Source organism: Rana temporaria, chromosome 2 (assembly GCF_905171775.1).
Source record: "Rana temporaria chromosome 2, aRanTem1.1, whole genome shotgun sequence".
Lineage (NCBI taxonomy): Eukaryota > Metazoa > Chordata > Amphibia > Anura > Ranidae > Rana > Rana temporaria.
The window spans coordinates 317,557,743-317,579,630 of record NC_053490.1 but is presented as its reverse complement, the minus strand read 5'-3'; the positions used below and the strand labels follow the sequence as shown (position 1 = coordinate 317,579,630).

Genomic DNA, 21,888 nt, shown 5'->3' with positions numbered 1-21,888 from the left:
GCTCTGTGAGCAGAGAGCTGTAGATGTCGGTCAGCTCTCTGCTCCTCCCTCGCTCACTGGAGTGTTGAGCTGTGGAATGGCGGAGTGTCCAGCTCGGGCTCTTGGCGACTCGCTGACACGGGAGTCAGTCTAGGCACCTGGCGTTACCCGGACGGATATCCAAATTGGCTTTGGCTGGCCTTCTCTAAGGCTTTACACAATTGTGCATTGAAAATATGCATTATTTGTATAGATATGTTTTCCAAAATTACAAAGGTGGGAATGAATCCTTAAATAGATTTTCAATTGCGGAGAATTTGTCATGCATTCAGATTTCTGTAGAATCCGTTATCGCTAATGCATTATGAAAAAGGCCTGTATTCATTTTAAAAGAATTCAACCCTTAACAAAGTGCAGCTGAAAATATACAGGAAATTATCATTACAGGGTCATTTTACACAAAGTGACAACTTTTCAGAGGACAGGTGATGAGAAGGTATTATGCCACCTCACTGCCTGTTTTTTAAAGCAAAAAAAAGGCACCACTCAGTGGCAGGGTGACCCCATTTTGATTGAATTGGTTACATTTGGTAGGCAGAACTACCTGCTGAGTGACAGGGAAGATAATTTTTACTGTGCTGTAATGCAAAGGGCAGGCAGCATGTGTACACTCCATCCCATGCCTTTGCAGCTTAAGGGGGGTGATTTGAGGAGATGGGGTGTGCTGAACCGCATGGTTTTTACCTCTGGACCAACGGCAAGTATAAACTTGGCCTAAAGGTAGACCTAGATTTTCATGCATATGTGGCCACTGCAGTTTAACAGAAGTCAATCTCCTAATTGACTTCTGTTTAGCTGCCTTGTCGGATTGAAGTGGCTCGACGAGTGACTATAGCAGGGTTCCTCCATCCACCTTGAATGTGTGAAATTGGTTTGGTTCTGCCAGGTGGCAACAGTCCTGTCAGGGCTTGCTCAATTGGCACTGCCAGCAGCAGTGATCTGTATATTCTAATTGGAAGGTTCACCATTGTCGGAATTCAATACCACATCCGGAAGGATTCCCAATCCACCTTTGCATGTGATAATCTGCTCCTCCTTTGATTAAAAAAAAAAATGTATCGGCTGTGTACCAACACAAGCAATGTTAGTGCGGCAATCTTTCCCACTGAGCTATTGCATTCCCACCGCCAGCATACATTAATCGGTGTTTGCAATTGGATGCTGGTTTTCCAGCATGTCTCTTGCACCAAAGCTGGTCGTTCCCACTAAACTGGTCAATTTTCGAAAAGTGTTTACCCAGCTTAACTTTTCTACGTCTAGGGAGAATGAATCTGAATGTAAACAAAGTTTTTTTTTTTTTTTCCCTTTTAAACCTGGATATCAAGACATGCCAGGACCTCGGACTCTGTGTTGGACGGACGGGGGTTATGGGGGAGAGTAACTGACAGTCCTTCATTTTGTGTTTGCTTTTTGTTTTCCTGAATGCACAAATGCCCTCTTAACAGTTTACGTATTTTATGTCACTCTTTTTACTTTTCACTCATTCAGTGCCGGTTCACACAGCGCGATGTGGAAACCTGCGCAATTCCAGTGCTGGCTCCCACATCGCATATAACTCGCGGACAGTTCACACTGCTCTATTCAAACAGCAGCGGGTGTCGATAGAAAGTCAACGCCTCCAGATCTGGTTACATGCAGTACTAACTGTGAATTTGAACACGCATGTGATCTGATTCTGGTGCTGACAAAGTTCCTGCATGATTTTGGTCCAAACGCAATGCAAATTCAGCCATACAATCTATGGCTGAATTCGCATCGCACAGACATTACATGTGATCTGCACAGCAGTGCGATGCAAATCACATGCAATGTCTGCCATCGCACAAGTGTGAACTGACGCTAAGGCTTGGTTATAAATTTGTAAATGCTTTACTGCTCTTATGTTGTAGCCACATTGCTTTATAGCAAAATAATTATCCTGATGCAATTTGCAGGCAGTACTACCTGCCAAATTGCATCCATTTGATTGTATAAGGGCCATGCTGCAATTGCCTGTTGCCGGCTTTTAGGGGTTAAACAGGCGGTGATATACTGCTTTCATCTGTTGAACTCTAAGGCTTCATTTCCATGGAAGTTTTTGGACGTTTTTACAGCCACTTTTCTGAGCGTTTTTTGCAGCTTAAAAACAACTCTCCATGTTAGTCTATGGCCTCATGCCCACCATGACGTTTTTGAGCTGTAGATGGCTGAGCCGTTTTTAAGCTGCAAAAAAAACCAGGACCAGTGCGTTCTGAAGCTCCAGCCTTAGAGCTGTAAAAACGCCAGACATTAAACTATCAAACGCGCTACCGCGTTTTTTTTTTAAACATGGACAGACGTTTTTAAGCTGTAAAAAAAGGCTAAAAAAAGTGGCTGTAAAAACGTCCATGGAAATGAAGCCTAAAGAGCATTTTACCTCAGATCTTCAAAGGGTTACCACTAGTTTAAATGAGCCCCTCCCCCAGACTGGCAGTGCTGCTCTCCAAAGGTCCCCCTGCTTCATCCAGGGTGTAGGTACTCTGATATAAAAGATGTCTTACTGGTCGGATCACCAGGGTAAAATCGAGAAGTCTAAAAAAAAAAAAATGCAGTCACCACATCTGATTGGTAAGCTGCAATGTATTAAATTTTTTGGTTTTGGGTCTTAATACATTAAAGAAGTCCAGCCTGGGCTCGGTTGACTGGGCTTTTCCTACGGGTCAAAGTGAAATTTCTTCACTCCTGTGACCCGGTTTCAGCAGAGGGGATTGAAGTCTGCTGTCTGACGTCAGAAATCAGCCCAGGTACCGTATCATCATGACAAAGTCTGGATCCGCCAGGTGCCTGGATGGATGAGTCTCGGCCCCTCAGCGAGCAGCCGAGGCGGCTGCTCTTTGCCCCTCCACAGCTCAACATTCCAGTGAGCATGGAGGAGCAGAGTGCTGCTGATTGACAGCAGCTCTCTGCACGGAACTGTGAGAACCAAGTGATCAGCGTTGAACGATCGGCCCGATGCTGCTTCCACCTAGGCAAGTATTAAACTGGGGAAAAAAAACGACTTCTCGCTTTTAATGAAAAACGAAAACTAGCGCAGCCATGACATAATGCAAACATTATATATAAAATAAGGAACACCCTAAATGCTTACCCGAGTCCAATTTTTAACCAGTGGTGTCCATGTGGGTGGGTGTCCACTGGATGGGAAAGATCACGGGTAGGGAACCCCAGAAGTCGAGGTTCAGGGTCACTTGATTCAAAACAATTGCACAGAGCAGGTAAGTGTAACATGTGTTAACCACTTTAATCCTGGACATTTTTTACCCCCTTCCTGTCAGGACAATTTTCAGCTGTCAGTACTGTCACACTTTGACAATCGCGTGGTCATGCAGCACTGTACCCAAATAACATTTTCTTCTTTTGAAATGCAAAAAACATAACATAACAAATTACATATGCAAGAGAGGAACAGTGACACTGAATTTGGGAAAAAATGTGATAATGGCAGATATATATGGCAAAACCCTCTGAGTGCATTTAAATAGAGAAGGGGGGAAAAAAAGGAATTTTTTTTATATTTACTCAGATCAGTAATTTGTAAAAGGGGAGTCTTTATCTGAGGAAAAGTTTCAGTCCGTAAAACGGCTAGTGGAGAAAACAGGGATAGTCCTCAAAGAATGGTGTGGGTTCTGTTCGGAGTTCTGAAGGATCTTTAACTGTAGCCTCTCATACCAGTCTCATGGTAGTAGGAGCGTTGACTGACTTTTCCCTGTCAGTATTGAATGGGTGTATGAAGAGGGTGCTGTAAAGTCATTCTTACAGGAAGAAATGAGTGGAGGTGAAACTTGGTGTCACAAGGATCTCCAGAAGCGGAGAGGAGATCCAATTGGGAATCGCCCTAAAGGGTATCAACATGGGTAAATAAAATGGAAAAATGGTTGCTGTTCAGAGTTCAGGTAGTTACTGGATCCTTAGTGCGCCTGCTTTTATTTGTCTTCCATGTGGGAGAAATTGGACTAGTAGGAGTTGGACGTTTGGATGAACCTGCTTGTAGATTAGAGGTATCCATCGCTGGGTCTTGAATTATAAACTTTCCTTCTGTGCTAGTACCGTCAGCAGCGGCTTAAGGGCTCTGCGTCTTTGAATAGTCATGGGGGAGATATCCGCAAATATTTGGATGTCATGTGCCTGGAAGGATATGCGAGATTGTTGGCGTGAGATTTTCATGATCTTCCTTCACTGCATAAGTGTGGTTTCACCACTATATCCCTGGGGGAACCATCTTTCCTGAGGGGACCCAGGGATCTATGTGCCCTGTCCAGCTCTAGTTTGTGTGAGGCAATGGAAGGGATCAGGACTTTGAGTTCCTGGACTGCCTTGATGTCCGTGATGGTCTCTGGAAGACCCCTGACCAGGGCTCGACAAATCCCGGTCGCCAGGTTGCCATGGCGACTAGAAATAGCGTCCTGGCGACTTGGCTTGGAAGGTGGGCAGAAAAATGAAACATTTTGTTCCATAGGACCGGCCCTCCGCGGACTAGGCCGCGGCCTCGCCTAAAACACCCTGCTCGCCGCGATCCTGGGAAAAGGCCGCGAGCGGCATATGCCGCTCTCAGCCTTTTCCCAGGATCGCTGCGGGCAGGATGTTTTAGGTGAGGCCGCGGCTTCGGCCTAGTCCGCGGAGCGCCTTTTCCCCAGGATTGCGGCGGACTAGTCAAGTCGCTCGATCACGGGGAGCCCTTGATGTGCGGTAATTGAGGCCGCGGCCTTGTGAAGTCCCCAGCTCTTCCTTGTGTGAGCTGGTGCCATCTGGTGGTGGCCGTTGGTATTACAAGTGAAGCATTACAAGTTAAACAGCAATTCTAATGTCATTTTTCACTATTTTCAATGCCATCTTCTTCCCTCTAATTAGAACCCCCAAACATTATATATATATTTTTTATCCTAACACCCTAGAGAATAAAATGGCGATCGTTGCAATACTTTCTGTCACAAGGTATTTGCGCAGCGGTCTTACAAGCGCACTTTTTTGGGAAAAATTACACTTTTTTTTAACTAAAAAACAAAACAACAGTAAAGTTATCCCCTTTTTTTTTTTTAATATGAAAGATAATGTTACGCCGAGTAAATTCATACCCAACATGTCACACTTCAAAATTGCGTCCGCTCGTGGAATGCCAACAAACTTTTACCCTTTAAAATCTTCATAGGCGACGTTTAAAAAAAATCTACAGGTTGCATGTTTTGAGTTAGAGGTCTAGGGCTAGAATTATTGCTCTCGCTCTACCAATCACGGCGATACCTCACGTGTGGTTTGAACACCGTTTACATATGCGGGCGCTGCTCACGTATGTGTTCGCTTCTGCGCGCAAGCTCGTCGGGACGGGGTGCGTTTTCTGGCTCCTAACTTTTTTAGCTGGCTCATAGATTCCAAGCAAATTTGCCAAACCCTGCTCGGGAGTAATAGTAAGAGTTTTTTGGGGTGTAATTTGTGGTATGCAATTTTGTGAGATCTTGATTTTGCAAAGAATTGTGGGAAAAATGACATCTTCAAAAAACTCACCATGCCACTTTCTAAATACCTTGGAATGTCTTCTTTCCAAAGGGTGTATCTGTTCTTTTCTGGCATGTTAGGGTCTCAAGAAATGAGATAGGCCGTCAGTACTTCAGGTGTGATCAATTTTCAGATATTGGCACCATAGCTTGTGGACTCTAAGGGCCCTTTCACACGGGCGGATCAGTAATGATCCGCCTCCGCGTGTCCGTAAAGCTCAGCTGGGATCCTCCGTAAAATCCCCGCTGAGCCGTTGGCTGACAGGGCGGTCCCCGCACACTGTGCAGGGACCGCCCTGTCTTTCCTCCGCTCTCCCCTATGGGGGGATCGGATGAACACGGACTGTATGTCTGTGTTCATCTGATTCGCCAGACGGAAGAAAAATAGGATTTTCTTCCGTCCGAAAAAACAGCTTTGCGGAGGCGGGTGATTACGGGTGTCAGCGGATGGTCACCCGCAATCATAGGGACCAATGTTTGTCCCGTTTTCATCCGCAACGGATGGATGAAAATGCGGACATAAGGTCCGCACATGTGAAAAAGGCCTTTAACAAAGACCAAATAATATACACCAATTTGTACTTTTTGGTTAAAAAAAATGATGTAGCAGTATACATTTTTGGCCAAAATTTATGAAGAAAAATTATTTTATTTTTTTACATAATTCTGTCTTTTCTTTTTTTTTTTTTCTTGAATAGCGCAAAAAAAAAAATCCAACTGTGAATAAATGCCAACAAAAAAAAGCTGTGAAAGGACATTTGGGTACAGTGTTTAAGAAAATGTGGTATACACTGCGCTGCCTGCAAAGAAACAGCTGCTAACACTGCTAAAAAATAATAAATTAGCAAATAAAATATGGAAAAAAAATGTGTAGCGCTTGAATAATGTCACAAAAACATATTAATGTGCAATATAAATGTGAATATAAATCGCAAATGAATAGAAATGTATCAATAAAAATTGGTGATCAATATAGAAATAAAGTCCATATAATTAGCATTCCATCAAAGGAATCATGAGATGCTCAATATAATGTGCTGAAGTCCATTGAAATTCCACCACGTAAATACTGATAAACGATGTATAAAAAGTTGATTTCTTCCTTTCAGTAAAGAGTGACCACCACCAGATAGAAATGGAGGCTTACCAGAAGGGGTGGACTTGTGGTGACATACGCCACTACAAGTCAGATCAAGCTTATATGTGTGGTTCTGAATCAGGCACACAGGGGGTATGTTGATGTCCACATCTGGTTAGCTGTTTAGATGGTGATTCCAACCATGGGAAGACATGCAAGGATATAAAGGTTCCACAACAGTGTCGCTCCTGCCAACTTTCTGAAATGGAAATGAGGGACACCTATTAAAACCCCCTCTTTTGGAGGATCGTGCTTGAGTTCCAGCACCTATTGTTTGAGGGGAAAAAAGCCCTGCTAATAGGTGTCCATTTCCATTTCAGAAAGTTGGCAGGAGCGACACTGTTGTGGAACCTTTATATCCTTGCATGTCTTCCCATGGTTGGAATCACCATCTAAACAGCTAACCAGATGTGGACATCAACATACCCCCTGTGTGCCTCCATTTCTATCTGGTGGTGGTCACTCTTCACTGAAAGGAAAAAATCAACTTTTTATACATTGTTTATCAGTATTCAGGTGGTGGAATTTATTTCAATGGACTTCAGCACATTATATTGAGCATCTCATGATTCCTTTGATGGAATGCTAATTATATGGACTTTATTTCTATATTGATCACTGTAATTTTTATTGTGATACATTTCTATTCATTTGCGATTTATATTTCACATTAATATGTTTTTATGACACATAATATTCAAGCGCTACACATTTTTTTCGGTACAGTGTTGTATGACTGAGTAATTGTCATTCAAAATGTGAGAACTGAAAACTGGTTTGGTTATTAAGGGGGTTCAAGTGGTTAATCTGGTCAGATTTTATTAGATGGAATGTACCATATTGCCATTTTCTTTAGCAGTAGAAGTCTGACAGACCATGTGGAGTTGAGACCTTTTTTTGGAGGGTAAGTAAAACGCTACACTCCAACAGTAAATCTATATTTTGAGCTGTGAAACTTGGAGTGAATATGTGGGGACTGCTTAGCCTGCCTTTAGGCCTGTTGCACTGTTACTGTTAAACCATTTACCAGTTTGAGTTTGTACTTTTTTTGAAAATGTGCCATACACTATTTGATTACTTACGAGCAGACTAGCTTGGTACAACCCTCAAATTGTGTTAAAAGCTAAAGCTGGGTATACACTGACGGCTCTGGTTGGAGCTGCTGTACTAACCGCGTGAGGTTAGTCCAGTGATCTCCCCTGCTGAACTGTTGTTTTCTGCCAGGGATGGCCCCACCGCCAGAACACTCCGCTCAAAACGCTCTGCTATTGGCTGAGAGCGCTGATCAGGAGTCTGTCGGCTGCTGGTTTTCCAGCATGCGCGTCCAACAGATGTCAGCCAGACAGACATGTACACAGACAGAATGTCGGCTGTTTTTATTTTTTTTTATTTTATTTTTTTTATTTCAAACCAGCAAATCTCTCCTGACATTCTGCCCATGTGTACAGGGCTTAAGGTTCTTGTTTTTCAAGAGAAAAAGCTAATGTTTTACATGCAGTAGTCTGGCTGTTGACTACTACAATTCTGTGTAATCAAGTTTAAAAATGTAGACCTGCAATTGGTGGTCTTTAATTTACAATTCTTTTTTTATTCTTTAAACTTCATCAATTTTAAAATATTTTGCTTTCTTGCCAGGGCACCTGAAATCATTCTTGGGTTGCCGTTTTGTGAAGCAATAGACATGTGGTCCTTGGGTTGTGTCATAGCAGAATTGTTCCTTGGATGGCCTCTCTACCCTGGTGCATCAGAGTATGATCAGGTATGCTATAATTGAAAATGTGACTGGTAAATATTAACCTTTCAAATTCTGTTACATTTTTGTCATAGATAAGAAAAAATAAATTTCTGTTGTACTTGAGGCCCGTTCACAGCATTGCAAGAGTTGCAATCAAACATGGTATCTCACGGGCATTAATGACGTCTAAACGCACCTTACCACACATGAATTAAACACAACAAATCCTTCCAGTGTGAAACTGTGCTTGTTTAGTTTAGAAGTATAGAAAAAATTCATGAAAAATACTAATCTTTTCTGCTATAAAAGTATAGAGAGAAAAATTGTAATGGTAGGATTAGGATCCCTCTGACGCATAGTGATACAGGCTTTGGTGGAATTAACAAGGTGACGGAGTACTGATTTCCTACATGTCTGAGTCAGAATTTGTTAAAAATGAAGCAGGAAAAGGGCAGGATATTCCAGTATTGGAGAAATCTGCAATTTTTTGCGCTATCCTAGACTTCCAACCAATACTGTTAATTCTCGGGCAGAGCCAGAAAATATGAAGTAAGTTCCATGTCCCTCCCCATCTCCAGCAACTGTCTGAGGCCTCTGGAAAGAATCTGCGAAGGCCTAATGGAGTTCAGTACCAACACGTTAATTCATAGTTATTCCTGAATACACGTACAAATGGATGATTTCAGAAAGACCGATGTTCTGACACTGGACAGTTGTAAAAATCCAATCCAGATCTTTCCCATTTTATTAAGACCTGGCATCAAAAAATCATCCTGAGGGGGTATTAACAAAGCGTATATCAGAGTCTGAGAGAGAAGCCTGATCCTTGAAATATACTTCAAACATTGTCCGCTGATGTCTGAAGTTCTCCGGGGGTTCTAGGGATTGAAAATGGTGACTTATCTGTAGCGCCTGCCAAAAGTTTATTCTAAATCTACCTCCTGACTGCATCAATATAGAGACTGTGGGCCATTTATTAGAAATCAAAAAATGAGGCCTGGAAACATATTTTAAGACTGCAGAACGAACCGGACACACTGCCTGGAAGAAAAAGTTATGGTTCCCTAAAATGGGGAATAGTGGCGAGTGTATTGAGTTTGGAGGTCCGACAAACCGTAAAGCCTAATTGGTGTGTTGGGCCTATAATCTAATGCTTAATAGAGGCTGGTAAGGCTACATAGCACCACAAAGCCCTGTGAAAAGGGACAGGGCTGAACTGGTGCTCAATGGCCATCCAATTAATCACTCTACAAAGGTGGGCGGCTTGATGGTATTTAAATACATCTGGGACAGCCATTCCGCCATAGTATTTAGGCGGTGTCAGGAGTCTACCGAGTCTAGGCCCAGTGATGGCGAGTCTTGGCACCCCAGATGTTTTAGAACCACTTCCCATGATGCTTATGCTCTCTGCGGTGTACTAGAGCATCATGGCAAATGTAGTTCTAAAACATCTGGTGTTTAAGGTTCACCATCGCTGGTCTAGGCCGTTTATGAGCCCATATAAACTTGGTAAAAAGAGCACCAATTTGGCGAAATAATACAGCAGGGATGGAAATGGGTAATGCCTTAAAGATGCACAAACTTTGGTAGGAGACTCATTTTAATATGTCGACCAAACCTTGATGCCAATTATCTGAGAACGAACTGAACGAAGCAATGGTGGAAAGTTCAATTCAAAGGTATTTGCTAAGTTTGAAGACTTATGTGCCCAAGTACTTTTAATGCAGTAGACGCCCATTTAAAGTGGAAGTTAAGTTGTAAGGTTCATTGGTAAGGAGACAAGACACAGTCCATAACTTCAGATTTAGTGTAATTTATTTTTAAGTCTGATAAGCCTTTTTATCGGTCAATTTTCCTACATAAGATTAGGCAGTGATGCATGTAAATTAGACATAGGAGAAAGCAAATCATCTGCACAGGCCAAAACTTTATGGTTAAGATCTACTTGTATCCCCAAAATATTGGTTTAGCCAAATTTTATTAAAGTCTCTAACTTGAGGGCAAATATCAGGGTTCCATTTGAAATGAAAATAAATAAAATAACAATGTAAATAGTAGACCAACCCAAGTACTGAGGTAATATACCATAAACACAAAGAGGGGTGGTAACCCATGGTGAAAATAGGGGTAGAGGAGGAGCATAGTGAAGTGGTGACAAATCAAAAGGTACCTAAATGGGTGTAGGCGCGAAAAAAATCGGTGCTGCAAGCATATCCAAGGACATGTCCACTAAAAGGGGACCAACTAAACCGGGGGAGTAAGAATACTCACTGCAGTTATGAGGGGAGGATCCACCAACGGCACGCTCGGCGGCCAACAAGAAGAGGAGGTGGCGCCGGACAATGGAGCAGCAAAAGCTGCCCGCCGTTCCAGCGTCAACCACCTCGTGGAGATGCCGAGGTGAAAAACGGCGCAAGCACGCCAGCACCACCAAAGTGACGCAGCATGCATGACGCCGAAAAGCGTTATGTCGACATGCAAATGGGCATCTCCCCAGCCTCTCATGTAGCACGAAGAAACTGGTTCATATATAGAAAACAAAGATGTTGCTCTTCTCTAAAACTATTGATTGTTATAGAATTATGTACTCTTCAATTTCTGACTAAGACACTAGGTGTGTTATGTTATTATTTTTGTTAATTGGTTTTTTAATCGCATAAAAAAAATGTCAATTGTTATGCAATACTCATGTAATGGGTTTGGTTCTATCGGACTAGATATCTGCCATATTCTATTCCCGTGTTTTCTCCTGGGATGCATGTTTCATTCAAAGTGTACCCCATTTACCTTAACCAAGGCCTGTGGGGCAGAGTACACACTAGCAATCCACTGAAGCATCTGATCACCTATACCCATGTTTAAAAACTGCCAACATAGTCCAATTTACCCTATTAGTGCCATGCGTGCAATCTCTGGCTGCCTCCCTGTGCCATGCCTGCAGTCACCTCTGCCCCTGTGTGTCCCAATAAATATCCTATCCCCCCCCCCCTCCCCCCAAGCGATCACGGCCTTTTTCATCCCAACACTCCCACAATCCCTATTTCACCCCACCCTCAACTACCTTGACATCACTTGCCCTCTCCCACCCTGCCGTCACCCAACTGACTTGGAGGAGGCGGTCGAACACTGTTCATACTTGGCATGAACAGATCTGTCTCCTCTCCCCTGACAGAATGGGGGTCTGTTTTATATTGACCTGCCAAAGTATAACTGCGGCGGCTAGTCCACTAGTGTTTAATGTCATGCAGTGCTGAAGAGCTGGAGGTATCAAATTAAGCATCACATTATGGCTGGTCGGGATATAAATAGCTGTAATAAGCACTTACTACTTTTTCAGCGGAATCATTTTTTCTACAAAGAAAAGAATACACAATGTATGACTGTTGGGTAAATTTCACTTTCCTGATCCTCCTATATGACAAAGTCCAGCAGGCTGGACAGTCCCTGCGGTGTGCTTCTAAAATCTCCCATCATTCTGACTTTCAATTAATGACCCTGGAAGGGGCGAGTAGAATGGGAAAGCCCTGCAGCACTGGTGGTGGGTAGTATATGGTAAAGCCCTAATCTACCTTCTCTGGCTCCCAGGCCAGCCCCTTCAGCTCGGTCATCCTGGTCCTGCGGAGGAATGTAGTGTTCAGCAATGCACGGCTCTGTTCTGTCGCCTTTGGATTCGCCAATATTCCTGGGCTCCATGACCTCCTCGTTCCTGGAGGATGCTGGAGGTGTCTGATTAGGCATTGTAGCATTTGTGCAAGTACTCATGAAAATGCTTGGTATCTGCACCGATGCTGGTATCAGTATTACCCTAATGCATACCCTTTGTCCCCATTCACACCTGAGCATTTTGATTTATGATTGCTAAAGTGAGTCCCCACTCAAAATGAATTGTTTTCAGTGGATCCTGTTTTCATTACTGAAGCTTTTTGGGGCGAAATTGCTCATTTTGGCCCTATAGAAGTTGATGTAAACACCTGAAAAATGTTTACGCATGCTTTTTTCAGGTACTCCAATTTTGCGCCTGCACTACAAGTTGCACTTAAAAAAAGCTCTCAAATTGCTTGGCTATGCTCATACTAAAGCTGGTCATAGATGGGTAAAAATGTTAATGAAATTTCTTGGTAAAAGGTTCTATTTTTTTGTTTTTTTAATCTATTGTTTTCGATCGCAATGACGAGAAAATTCAAAGAAGCGGGATGCAAAGTTTTTTCACTTTTATCAGTGTATGTGATATTCATTTGGTAAAGCCCATTTATGCCAACAAATGACTGCCCTGAGAATTTTCATACATATTTTCCTAAGAATTGTTAAATTCCATCCATAAAGAGGAGCTTCAGTCAGATGTGTAAAAATTAGAAGTCCGCAGTTACAAAAACTGTGTAGCTGTTTACTTTTAATAAACACCCCTACTTGCACCAGGATCCAGCTCTGTCCTCACCCAGACTGATTCTTCACTATCTTCGGGGTGCCAGCATATTAACTGGGCAGCCGATTGGCTTCTGGGAACTTCACAGCTGGCTGCTTACTGCGAAAAAGAGCAGAACCTTGCCTTTTGGCTGAAGCCCTGCTGAAGGGGAAAAACTGATTACAGGAAGGAGCCAGTTGGGTGCCTGTGTTTCTAATCTACACTAAAGACTGGAATCTCACAGCACTTATAGTGTGTGTGTGTGTGTGTGTGTGTGTCTCACTTGTGTTTACAAATGTCGGTTATTGGGAATTTTGGTAAATGAATTGCCTACTGCAACCATGTTGTGTAGACCAGTAAATGTCCACAAGACCTCTGCTGGCTTTCAGTAGTTAAAAATATACAACTCTGGTTGGATAATGTTCCTTAATTGAGAATCTGCCAGTATTCTGAAACATTTCCGTAAAGTGGGTGGGGAGGCTGCTTGTTTCTCTTTCTAAAATCAAATAAGGACTAGCTTTCCCTCCAATAGCGACATCTAGTTTGAAGAAGCTTGTGTTCTTTTTTTTTTTTTTTTTCCCCCACCTTCATTTTGATGTGACTGTGTTCAAATTCTAGTGCTGCATCTGTTGTAACAATCATTTCTGGCCAGTAGGACATGTTGTTGTTCTGGGTTGATCTGCAATGTTCTACCTTGATGATTAGTCTATTTTATATGATGCAAAGTCAGTTGAAATAGATCAGCTCTGTGCAGTAACATAGCAAAAATAGATCTTCCAGCTTGGAATGCAGGCAGGTTTCCTGTAAGCCTGCCTTATGAGATAATTGCAGCCTTTAGCGTGATCATACCAAACATAAAATTAGAGTTGTGGTGGCCAAACACTTATCAGGATGATTATGTAATTGATCATTGTGATCCAGCAAACCTAAAGTGAATAAATATCACAAACAAGACCCTTCAATCCATCTTTAGTGAGCTGAATTTTGACTGCCAAGTTGGTCAACTGTAGATAACTGCATTTGTATCAGAAAACCGCTTGTAATGCAGATCGATTCAACAGTCTTAATTGCATAGATATACAGTATAACCATTCTTGATGATTTTAATCGCAGAATTGTGGAAACTTGAATGTGTAGTGGATGTTGTATAGTTTAATCAGCGATGTTTGTGATTGCTGCTGCCTAGATCAATTGCAAATCACTACATGTATGCCCACATATGATTGATCTACTAAATGGTTGTTAATTATTAAATATATTAACAGCCAAAGGTTAATGTGCCTGGTCTCTTCAAAGTATATATCTAGAGCCAGATACTTTTTTCTTTTTTTTTTTTTTTTAAACTCTAAGGTTTTCTTTCTGCCTGTTTCTTTGGGGAGGTTCATTCAATATGTCCAAATGTATCCTAATTGACATGACGCCGGCTCTTTCTGATGGGGTGACAACTAAGATGTTAGATTTTTTTTCTACCCCCCCCCCCCCCCCATTCCCCTTACTGACAACCGTGGGACACCACTACTCCCCACTGACATAACCATGGGGCCATGTGTTTTCTCGCTGATTCTGGGCCCGGGACATTTTCTACCCCACTGGCCACAATCCAGGCCCCCCAAGGACAATGAACTGCCCTTTTGACAAGTTTGGAGACTGCTGGTATAGTGAGTGAATCTGACCATAAGGGAGCCACACACTAGACTTGACAAGTAGAAAATACTTCCCCATTCCATGCAAACCTTTTTAAAGGAAAAACGTATTTTGGTGCATTTTAGAAGCATGTGGCTGTGAGTTCTCTTATGTTAAACGGGTGCAGCAGGAAATGACGCAGTGTTGAAGATGGTGAGGTGCATTTGCTATGCAATTTACACACACACACACACACACACACACACACACACACACACACACACACACACACACACACACACACACACCATGCATAATTAATGCCTGCAGATAGGAGCTTTAAAATGTGATGTTGGGCATTATGATAAATGCAGAACTTCAAGTGTGTGTGTGTGCAAAAATATAAGAAACCGAGAGTTGTCGTGTTCAGTCTACGAAGCGGCAATAACGGCAAGCTTTTAAGATGGGTTGCATGGGGGGGGGGATTACAGGCTTTGAAAAAGTACATGAATATAGAATGATTTATTGGCAGCTGTTATGACTGCAGCTTTAATGTAAAAAATCTGCCAGCAACATATGTAAAATTGCTGTCATTTTTGTGTTTTTCAGATCAGATACATCTCTCAGACTCAAGGACTACCTGCAGAATATCTTCTCAGTGCTGGAACAAAGACCTCAAGATTTTTCAATAGAGATCCAGACTTGGGCTATCCACTGTGGAGGTTAAAGGTAGTGCTGTAGTCTGGTTTCTTAATAGCCATGAATGTTGCATACATTAAACTTTATATATGCAATCATTGTTTAACCCTTTTGCTGCCAGGTCCTGTGCTCTATATTTTTACACCTGGCCAGGCCATTTTTGCATTTTTTCCCCCCTTTACAGCTTTCATAGTTTAAGACCCACCAAACCATATTTTCTGAACGCACATGACCAGTAGTATACAAATAAGGTGCTACTGGTAGATATAGATATCTATCGCGCTCTCTATTTTTTTTTTTTGGGCACAATATTTGCTCAGATGTTTATCAAAACAATATTTTTAATACACTAAAATCATTAGCAGATCAGGTACATTTTACAAAATTCCTACTAAATATAAAAGTTTATCCTATATTGAGTAAATAACAAATATTTGTAATTTTTAAATTGCACCTTTTTTGCAAAATGGTGAAACCTGACCGTATGCAAAAATGTTAACCACGTTTCTCAAAAAGAGCTCTAAAAATGCTGCTTAACTGATCTTTTAGCTCAAGTGTAAACTAGGTCTAAAGGCTTCAAAAAAGCGATTAAAGCTTGATAAAGGCTTTGTAAGCCCTTGCTGAACCTGACACGCTTCAAATTAGCATTTAACCACTTAAGGACCGCCTAATGCTGATATACGTCGGCAGAATGGCACGGCTGGGCACAATCATGTACTTGTATGTGATTGTTAAATGCCCAGCCGTGGACCGGTCCGACGCTCCGTGACCGTGGGACCCCTGGACCTGAAGAACGGGGAGAGGTGTGTGTGTGTGTATAAACACACCTTCCCCGTTCTTCATAGTGGCGCTGTCATTGGTCGTCTGTTCCCTGATATAGGGAAAGGCGATCAATGGCGTCACACGTCCAGCCCCGCCCCCTTACAGTTAGAAACACATATGAGGTCACACTTAACCCCTTCAGCGCCCCTAGTGGTTAACTCACAAACTGCAATTGTCATTTTCACAGTAAACAATGCATTTTTAAAGCATTTTTTTGCTGTGAAAATGACAATGGTCCCAAAAATGTGTCAAAATTGTCCGATGTGTCCGCCATAATGTTGCAGTCATGAAAAAAATCGCTCATCGCCGCCATTAGTAGTAAAAAAAAAAAATAAAAAAAATATAAAAATGCAATAAAACATTCCCCTGTTTTGTAAACGCTATAAATTTTGCGCAAACAATTCATAAACGCTTATTGCTATATATATATATATATATATATATATATATATATATATATATATATATATATATATATATATATATATATATATATATATATATATATATATATATATACAAAAATTGGTAGAAGTATTCGTATCGGCCTAAACTGAGGGGAATTTTTTTTTTTTTTATATATTTTTGGGGGATATTTATTATAGCAAAAAGTAAAAAATATTGCTTTTTTTTTTTTTTCAAAATTGTCGCTCTATTTTTGTTTATAGCGCAAAAAATAAAAACCGCAGAGGTGATCAAATACCACCAAAAGAAAGCTCTATTTGTGGGGAAAAAAAAACGCCAATTTTGTTTGTGAGCCACATCGCATGACCGCGCAATTGTCAGCAACGCAGTGCGGAATCGCAAAAAGGGGCCTAGTCCTTTTACCTGCATTTTGGTCCGGGTCTTAAGTGGTTAATAGGTGAAGCACAGTTTGAAGCCTAAATGAAACATTGACATAGATAACAATACTTTGGAACTAAAGGGACAGTTTATAAAAAAAATTATGTCTATATTCAAATGAGAATAATCTAACTATATTGATGCATCAATGGGATCTGTCATAATTGAGATTGCCATCCCTGGCTTAGAAAATGCTGCTTGGCTGGCTCTTGGTTATTCTCTGGATTCTTTTGGTTTGAGTGATCCAGAACACATATGTAGAAAAGGATTTGATTTTTTTCCATCTTTTTTTATTTTTTTTATTGCATGCCTTTTTTTTTTATACCAGCGTATGAAAAATGCTACATACTATTCTCTTTACAAGGGAAGGTGCCTTTTTAAAGAATTGGGGCTCTTTCACACGTCAGCTCAGTTTTTTAGATCAGTTTTTTTTCATCAGTTGATCCGTTTTTTCCGTCGGTTTTTTCCGTCGGTTTTTTCCGTCAGTTTTTTCCGTCAGTTTTTTCCGTCAGTTTTTTCCGTCAGTTTTTTCCGTCAGTTTTTTCCGTCAGTTTTTTCCGTCAGTTTTTTCCGTCAGTTTTTTCCGTCAGTTTTTTCCGTCAGTTTTTTCCGTCAGTTTTTTCCGTCAGTTTTTTCCGTCAGTTTTTTCCATCCTTTTTTTCCATCCTTTTTTTCCATCCTTTTTTTTTTTTTTTTGGGGGGGGGCTTTTTACATATTTTGATGAAAAACGGATGTTAGCGGATCGGATGGTAAACGGATCATCCGCTAACGTCCGTTTTTCGTCCGTTCCGTTTTTCTGACGGAAGAAAAATAGGGTTTTCTTCCGTCCAAAAAAACGGAACTTAACGCAGACGGATGCTAACGGACGTTAGCGGATGCTCATCCGCTAACGGACGTTAACCCATAGGGAAGCATTGTGGTCCGTTAACGGACGTCCAAAAAACGGACGAACGGACGTGTGAAAGAGCCCTTACTATCATTAAAAATGTTGACCTCCCTAAAGCACCAAGTGCATATAGTCCTTGGTCCTGCTCAAATCTGTTCCTCAGTTTCTAGGCAGCATGGTTGGATAGGTGGGATTTTTCAGTTTTCACTGCTCCCAACATTGTTGCATGCTGAAAAGTGAGAGCTGTGCTTTTGTATGATACATCGGCTGTGCAAAAGCAGCTTCTGATGACGCCCACAGCCTCGGTTCTGAGTGATCTGTCAAGTGCTACTTGTTCATAGTGAAAGATCACTCAGAGCTGTGGCTATGTGTAATGTATCTGCAGCTGGTTTTGCTTCATGGCATTGACAGATACTTCACACACAGCTAAAGCTTTGATTGTTGCTTTGCTATTATGAATGAACAAGCGGAGCTGGCTGATTATTAATATCTGACAGATTATTCAGCTTGGAGAGGTGGCTAGTCTGATCTGGCTGTAACTCCTCCACTGGAACGCCCATAACTTGGCTTCAAAAAAATGACAGCGACGCGGGGTAGAAGGTCTACTTTTACAAGGTGTAAACAGTTTAGGCCTTGTAAAAGCAGCCCTAATTTTGCAACAGCAAACTAATACTTACGGAGAAAAAACGAATCGTAAAAGCTTCGTGGATTTCCGGAAGTGCTAATTTGCATACCCGAAGCGGCATTTCGACGAGAAATGCCCCCAGCGGCGGCTGCGGTACTGCATCCTAAGATCCGACAGTGCAAGTCCCTTACACATGTCGGATCTTCTGCCTATCTATGAGAAACTGATTCTGTGGATCAGTTCCATAGATACAGGGATACGACGGCGTATCTTTTGAGGATCAGGCCCTTTGTCTTTGGTCACATTGTGTCAACTGAATGGATATTTGACCAAATACCATGCGATTAGATCAAACAGTGGAAATATGTTTTAGGGAGCAGTTTGCACTAGAAGTTGCTCCAGAGGTGTTGCCAGGGTGCCTCTTCACATTTACATTTTAGCATTTACTCCAGGGCTTTCAAACTGGCGGTTCTCCATCTGTTGCAGAACTACATGCCCCATGAGGCATTGCAAGGCTGACGGTTACAAGCATGACTCCCACAGGCAGAGGCATGATGGGACTTGTAGTTCTGCAACAGATGGATGGCCGCCAGTTTGAGACTTCTGGTTTGCGCAGTCTTCCACAAGGTGAAGCCAAACCTGTGACATGTCATGGTAAACTTCATGGTTTGGAGTTGGTGAAATCTTATTTTGATATTTTAAAATGTTCATATTAAATGTGTGAAACACATTACTTTTTTTTTTTTTTTCCCCTCACCATCTGTAACTAGACCCCAGAGGAACATGAAATAGAAACTGGAATCAAATCGAAGGAAGCTCGGAAGTATATCTTTAATTGCTTGGACGACATGGCTCAGGTAGGTTAAGCATAAGAAACAGTTTTAGACTTTAGAATTTAAAGTACAGCTCAACATTTTTTACCGTCAGCTCTGTGAGTTTTCATGTGAGCTTTTATACTAAGGCTCACACAGGTGAAAAGCTGGGAATGTTTGTATTCATAACTGTTGTGTCTCTGGTACAGGAAGTGCTTTAATGCTTTTCCAAACCTCCTTTCTATTGGGGGGGGGGGGGATACTGGGGCTCTTGTTAAATTATCTCAAATTTAGTGAACGTATCCACTGAACAAGAATGAACTGTGTAATAGTATGCATTACTAATGGAGCTGTCCAACTGAGCAACTTGTACACAGCCATTGTTGAAATTACACTTGCATACTTCACATTAAGGCCCCTTTCACACTTTAATTCAAAATGTAAATGGAATTGGCAGCATAAATTGTCTAAAACAAGCATAGAACAATTTGGTCTTGGAACACTAATTGTACTTGTTTTACGTCAGTGTTAGGTCAACTATGATAGCTGTTGGCAATCCCAGAGGGAGATCACACCCCCTACTTCCAAATTAAATCTCAACACCTCCCTTTGTCTTGCAGTCCCAAGTCCAAGCCTGCCCAAAATTCATCCTCGCAACCAAGGGACCCCTCAGTCTTGGAAGCGGTGGGAACATTTGTTTGACATTTGCACCAGTCTCAATCCAAAACTTCTTAAATCTGTGTCCGATCTGTCACTTTTACCACTTACCTTCTTTTTTTTTTTTTAACCCCTTTCCTGACCGACAATTCTCCGCGCTGTCGCTCTTTGACAATTGCACGGTCATGTAACACTGTTTAAAAAAAAATAAAACACTTTTTTTTTGTTCGGGTACAAATGGAGCTCTTTTGGTGGTATTTGATCACCACTGGGGTATTTTTTTGTTAAAATTTTTTTTTGAAGGGGGTGGGAATAACTTTAATGGTTAAAGTCTTGCAAACCAGTATGTGATTGGACACAGCTGATCATGTTTTTAAGAGCCACGGATTGGCTCTTTACCTCAATCTGTGATCAGCAGTGTCTTTCGGACAGTGATCAGAGCACGCTGCCCCGCAGCAGGCTTAATCTCATGGGAGGCCATCATATGACGTCCTCGTAGAACCTAGCTGGCCGTGCTGTAGCAGTCAAGTGGCTAAAGGCAAACCAAAATAGTTTCTATCTCGGCCTCTCACGTTTTGCTTTATAATCTGCCAGCTTCGGATCAAAGGAAGGCAGATTCAAGGATTGCCTTGTACCAACTTTAGTCACTAGGAGTGGTTTTACCAGTTCCTTTTGAAGAACAGTGTCAAGATTTCTGTTCGCACTACCAAAACTAAATGGGGGCATCCGCCTAATACTAAACATAATCTCTAAACAAATTTCTTTTGTACACCAAAATTCTGGATATAATCAAGATCTCTCATTGCTTTTTAAGACCAGGGCAATTTCTGGCATCCATCGACATACAAGTTGCCAGTGTGCACATTCCTATAGCCCTATTATAAATTCTTCACTTTGCTGTGGGAGGACAACACTTGGTTTTGTAGCTCTAACATTGAGGCTCTCCTCTGTACCCCTGAGTGTTCACAACTGCTTTCCCCACTTCTGACTTCTCTATGAACCCAGGGAATTCATGTTGCATATTACTTGGATGACCACCTACTGAAAGACGACTCTGCTACAGCTCTGGTTACCAGTGTAGAGATTGATTCTGTTTCTTTAAACCATTGGTTGCATAATCCACTTTCTAGAGTCTGCTCTACTGCTCTACAGCCCTCAAATTATCTCAAGTACCTGAATCTAATCTTGGACCTAGCTTAAGCCAGAATTTTATATCCCCATGAAAAGGTTCCACACGACCCACAGGTTGAAACACTACTCGGTTCAGTTTCGCATAAGCATAGTTTGGGCTTGATGGCCTCTTTCGTGGGAATTTCTTGTGCCCAGTTTCACTCCAGACCTCTTCAATACAGCATACTCATTATGCGAAACAAGTCATTCAAATCTTTGCCCAAAAAAAATGTAATCCATGTCATGGTGGATCAAATCTTTTTAGACTTATCTCAAGGACAAATTCTCATGGTCCTAGAGCTTTTAGATCACAGGTGTCAAACTTACGGCCCTCCAGCTGTTGCAGAACTAAAAGTCCCGTGAGGCATTGCAAAGCTGATAGTTATAAGCATGACTCCCAGATCAAATTTATATGGGAGCCCTGCAGGTCAGGAGCAATGGTCTTTAGCAAGTTTCTAAACTTGCGTTTTGCATGGGAGTAATATCGGTTTAGATGCGTAGGGCACTTTGGCCTTTGCCTGATATGCATACAGCGGAACATAAAGTAGAACTAAACCCTCTTATCCTTTAACAAATAAGTAAGCTGCCAGCTTAGCCTCTGTTTAATGTACAGTTGGCATTGTGATGTAAATGTGATCAGCTCTGGCACTAGCCATTTGATGTTTTCTCAGTTCAATTGAGAGCTGACTAGGCACACTAGTAATTGTAACTTTTATGATTCAAGGCTTGCCTTAAATAGACCTGTTTTAAGAAACTGTATAATTTACACAGAATCCTGTATAATAAGAAACTGTTAAATTGGTGGGTTCAGTTCCACTTTAATTCCCGAAATAAAGGTGGTTCCATTTAAACCCCAACAATCTCAATTTTTTTTTTATTAGTTATTATATTTAAAAAAAAATTGTTTTACCCAGGCTTGCCCCCCATCC

The 21,888-nt window shown here is 41.6% G+C and overlaps 1 protein-coding gene across 9 annotated transcripts in view; it reads left to right on the top strand.

Annotated features, from left to right (window-relative positions):
• The window catches only part of HIPK1 (homeodomain interacting protein kinase 1), a 117,084-nt gene that overhangs the window by 42,959 nt on the left and 52,237 nt on the right, over window positions 1-21,888 (top strand). For all 9 annotated transcript variants that reach the window (XM_040337457.1, XM_040337456.1, XM_040337451.1 and 6 more), the window contains exons 3-5: window positions 8,320-8,443; window positions 15,054-15,173; window positions 19,091-19,177. In XM_040337457.1, coding sequence (XP_040193391.1) covers window positions 8,320-8,443; window positions 15,054-15,173; window positions 19,091-19,177 — 331 coding nt within the window. The remainder of the gene's footprint in view (window positions 1-8,319; window positions 8,444-15,053; window positions 15,174-19,090; window positions 19,178-21,888) is intronic.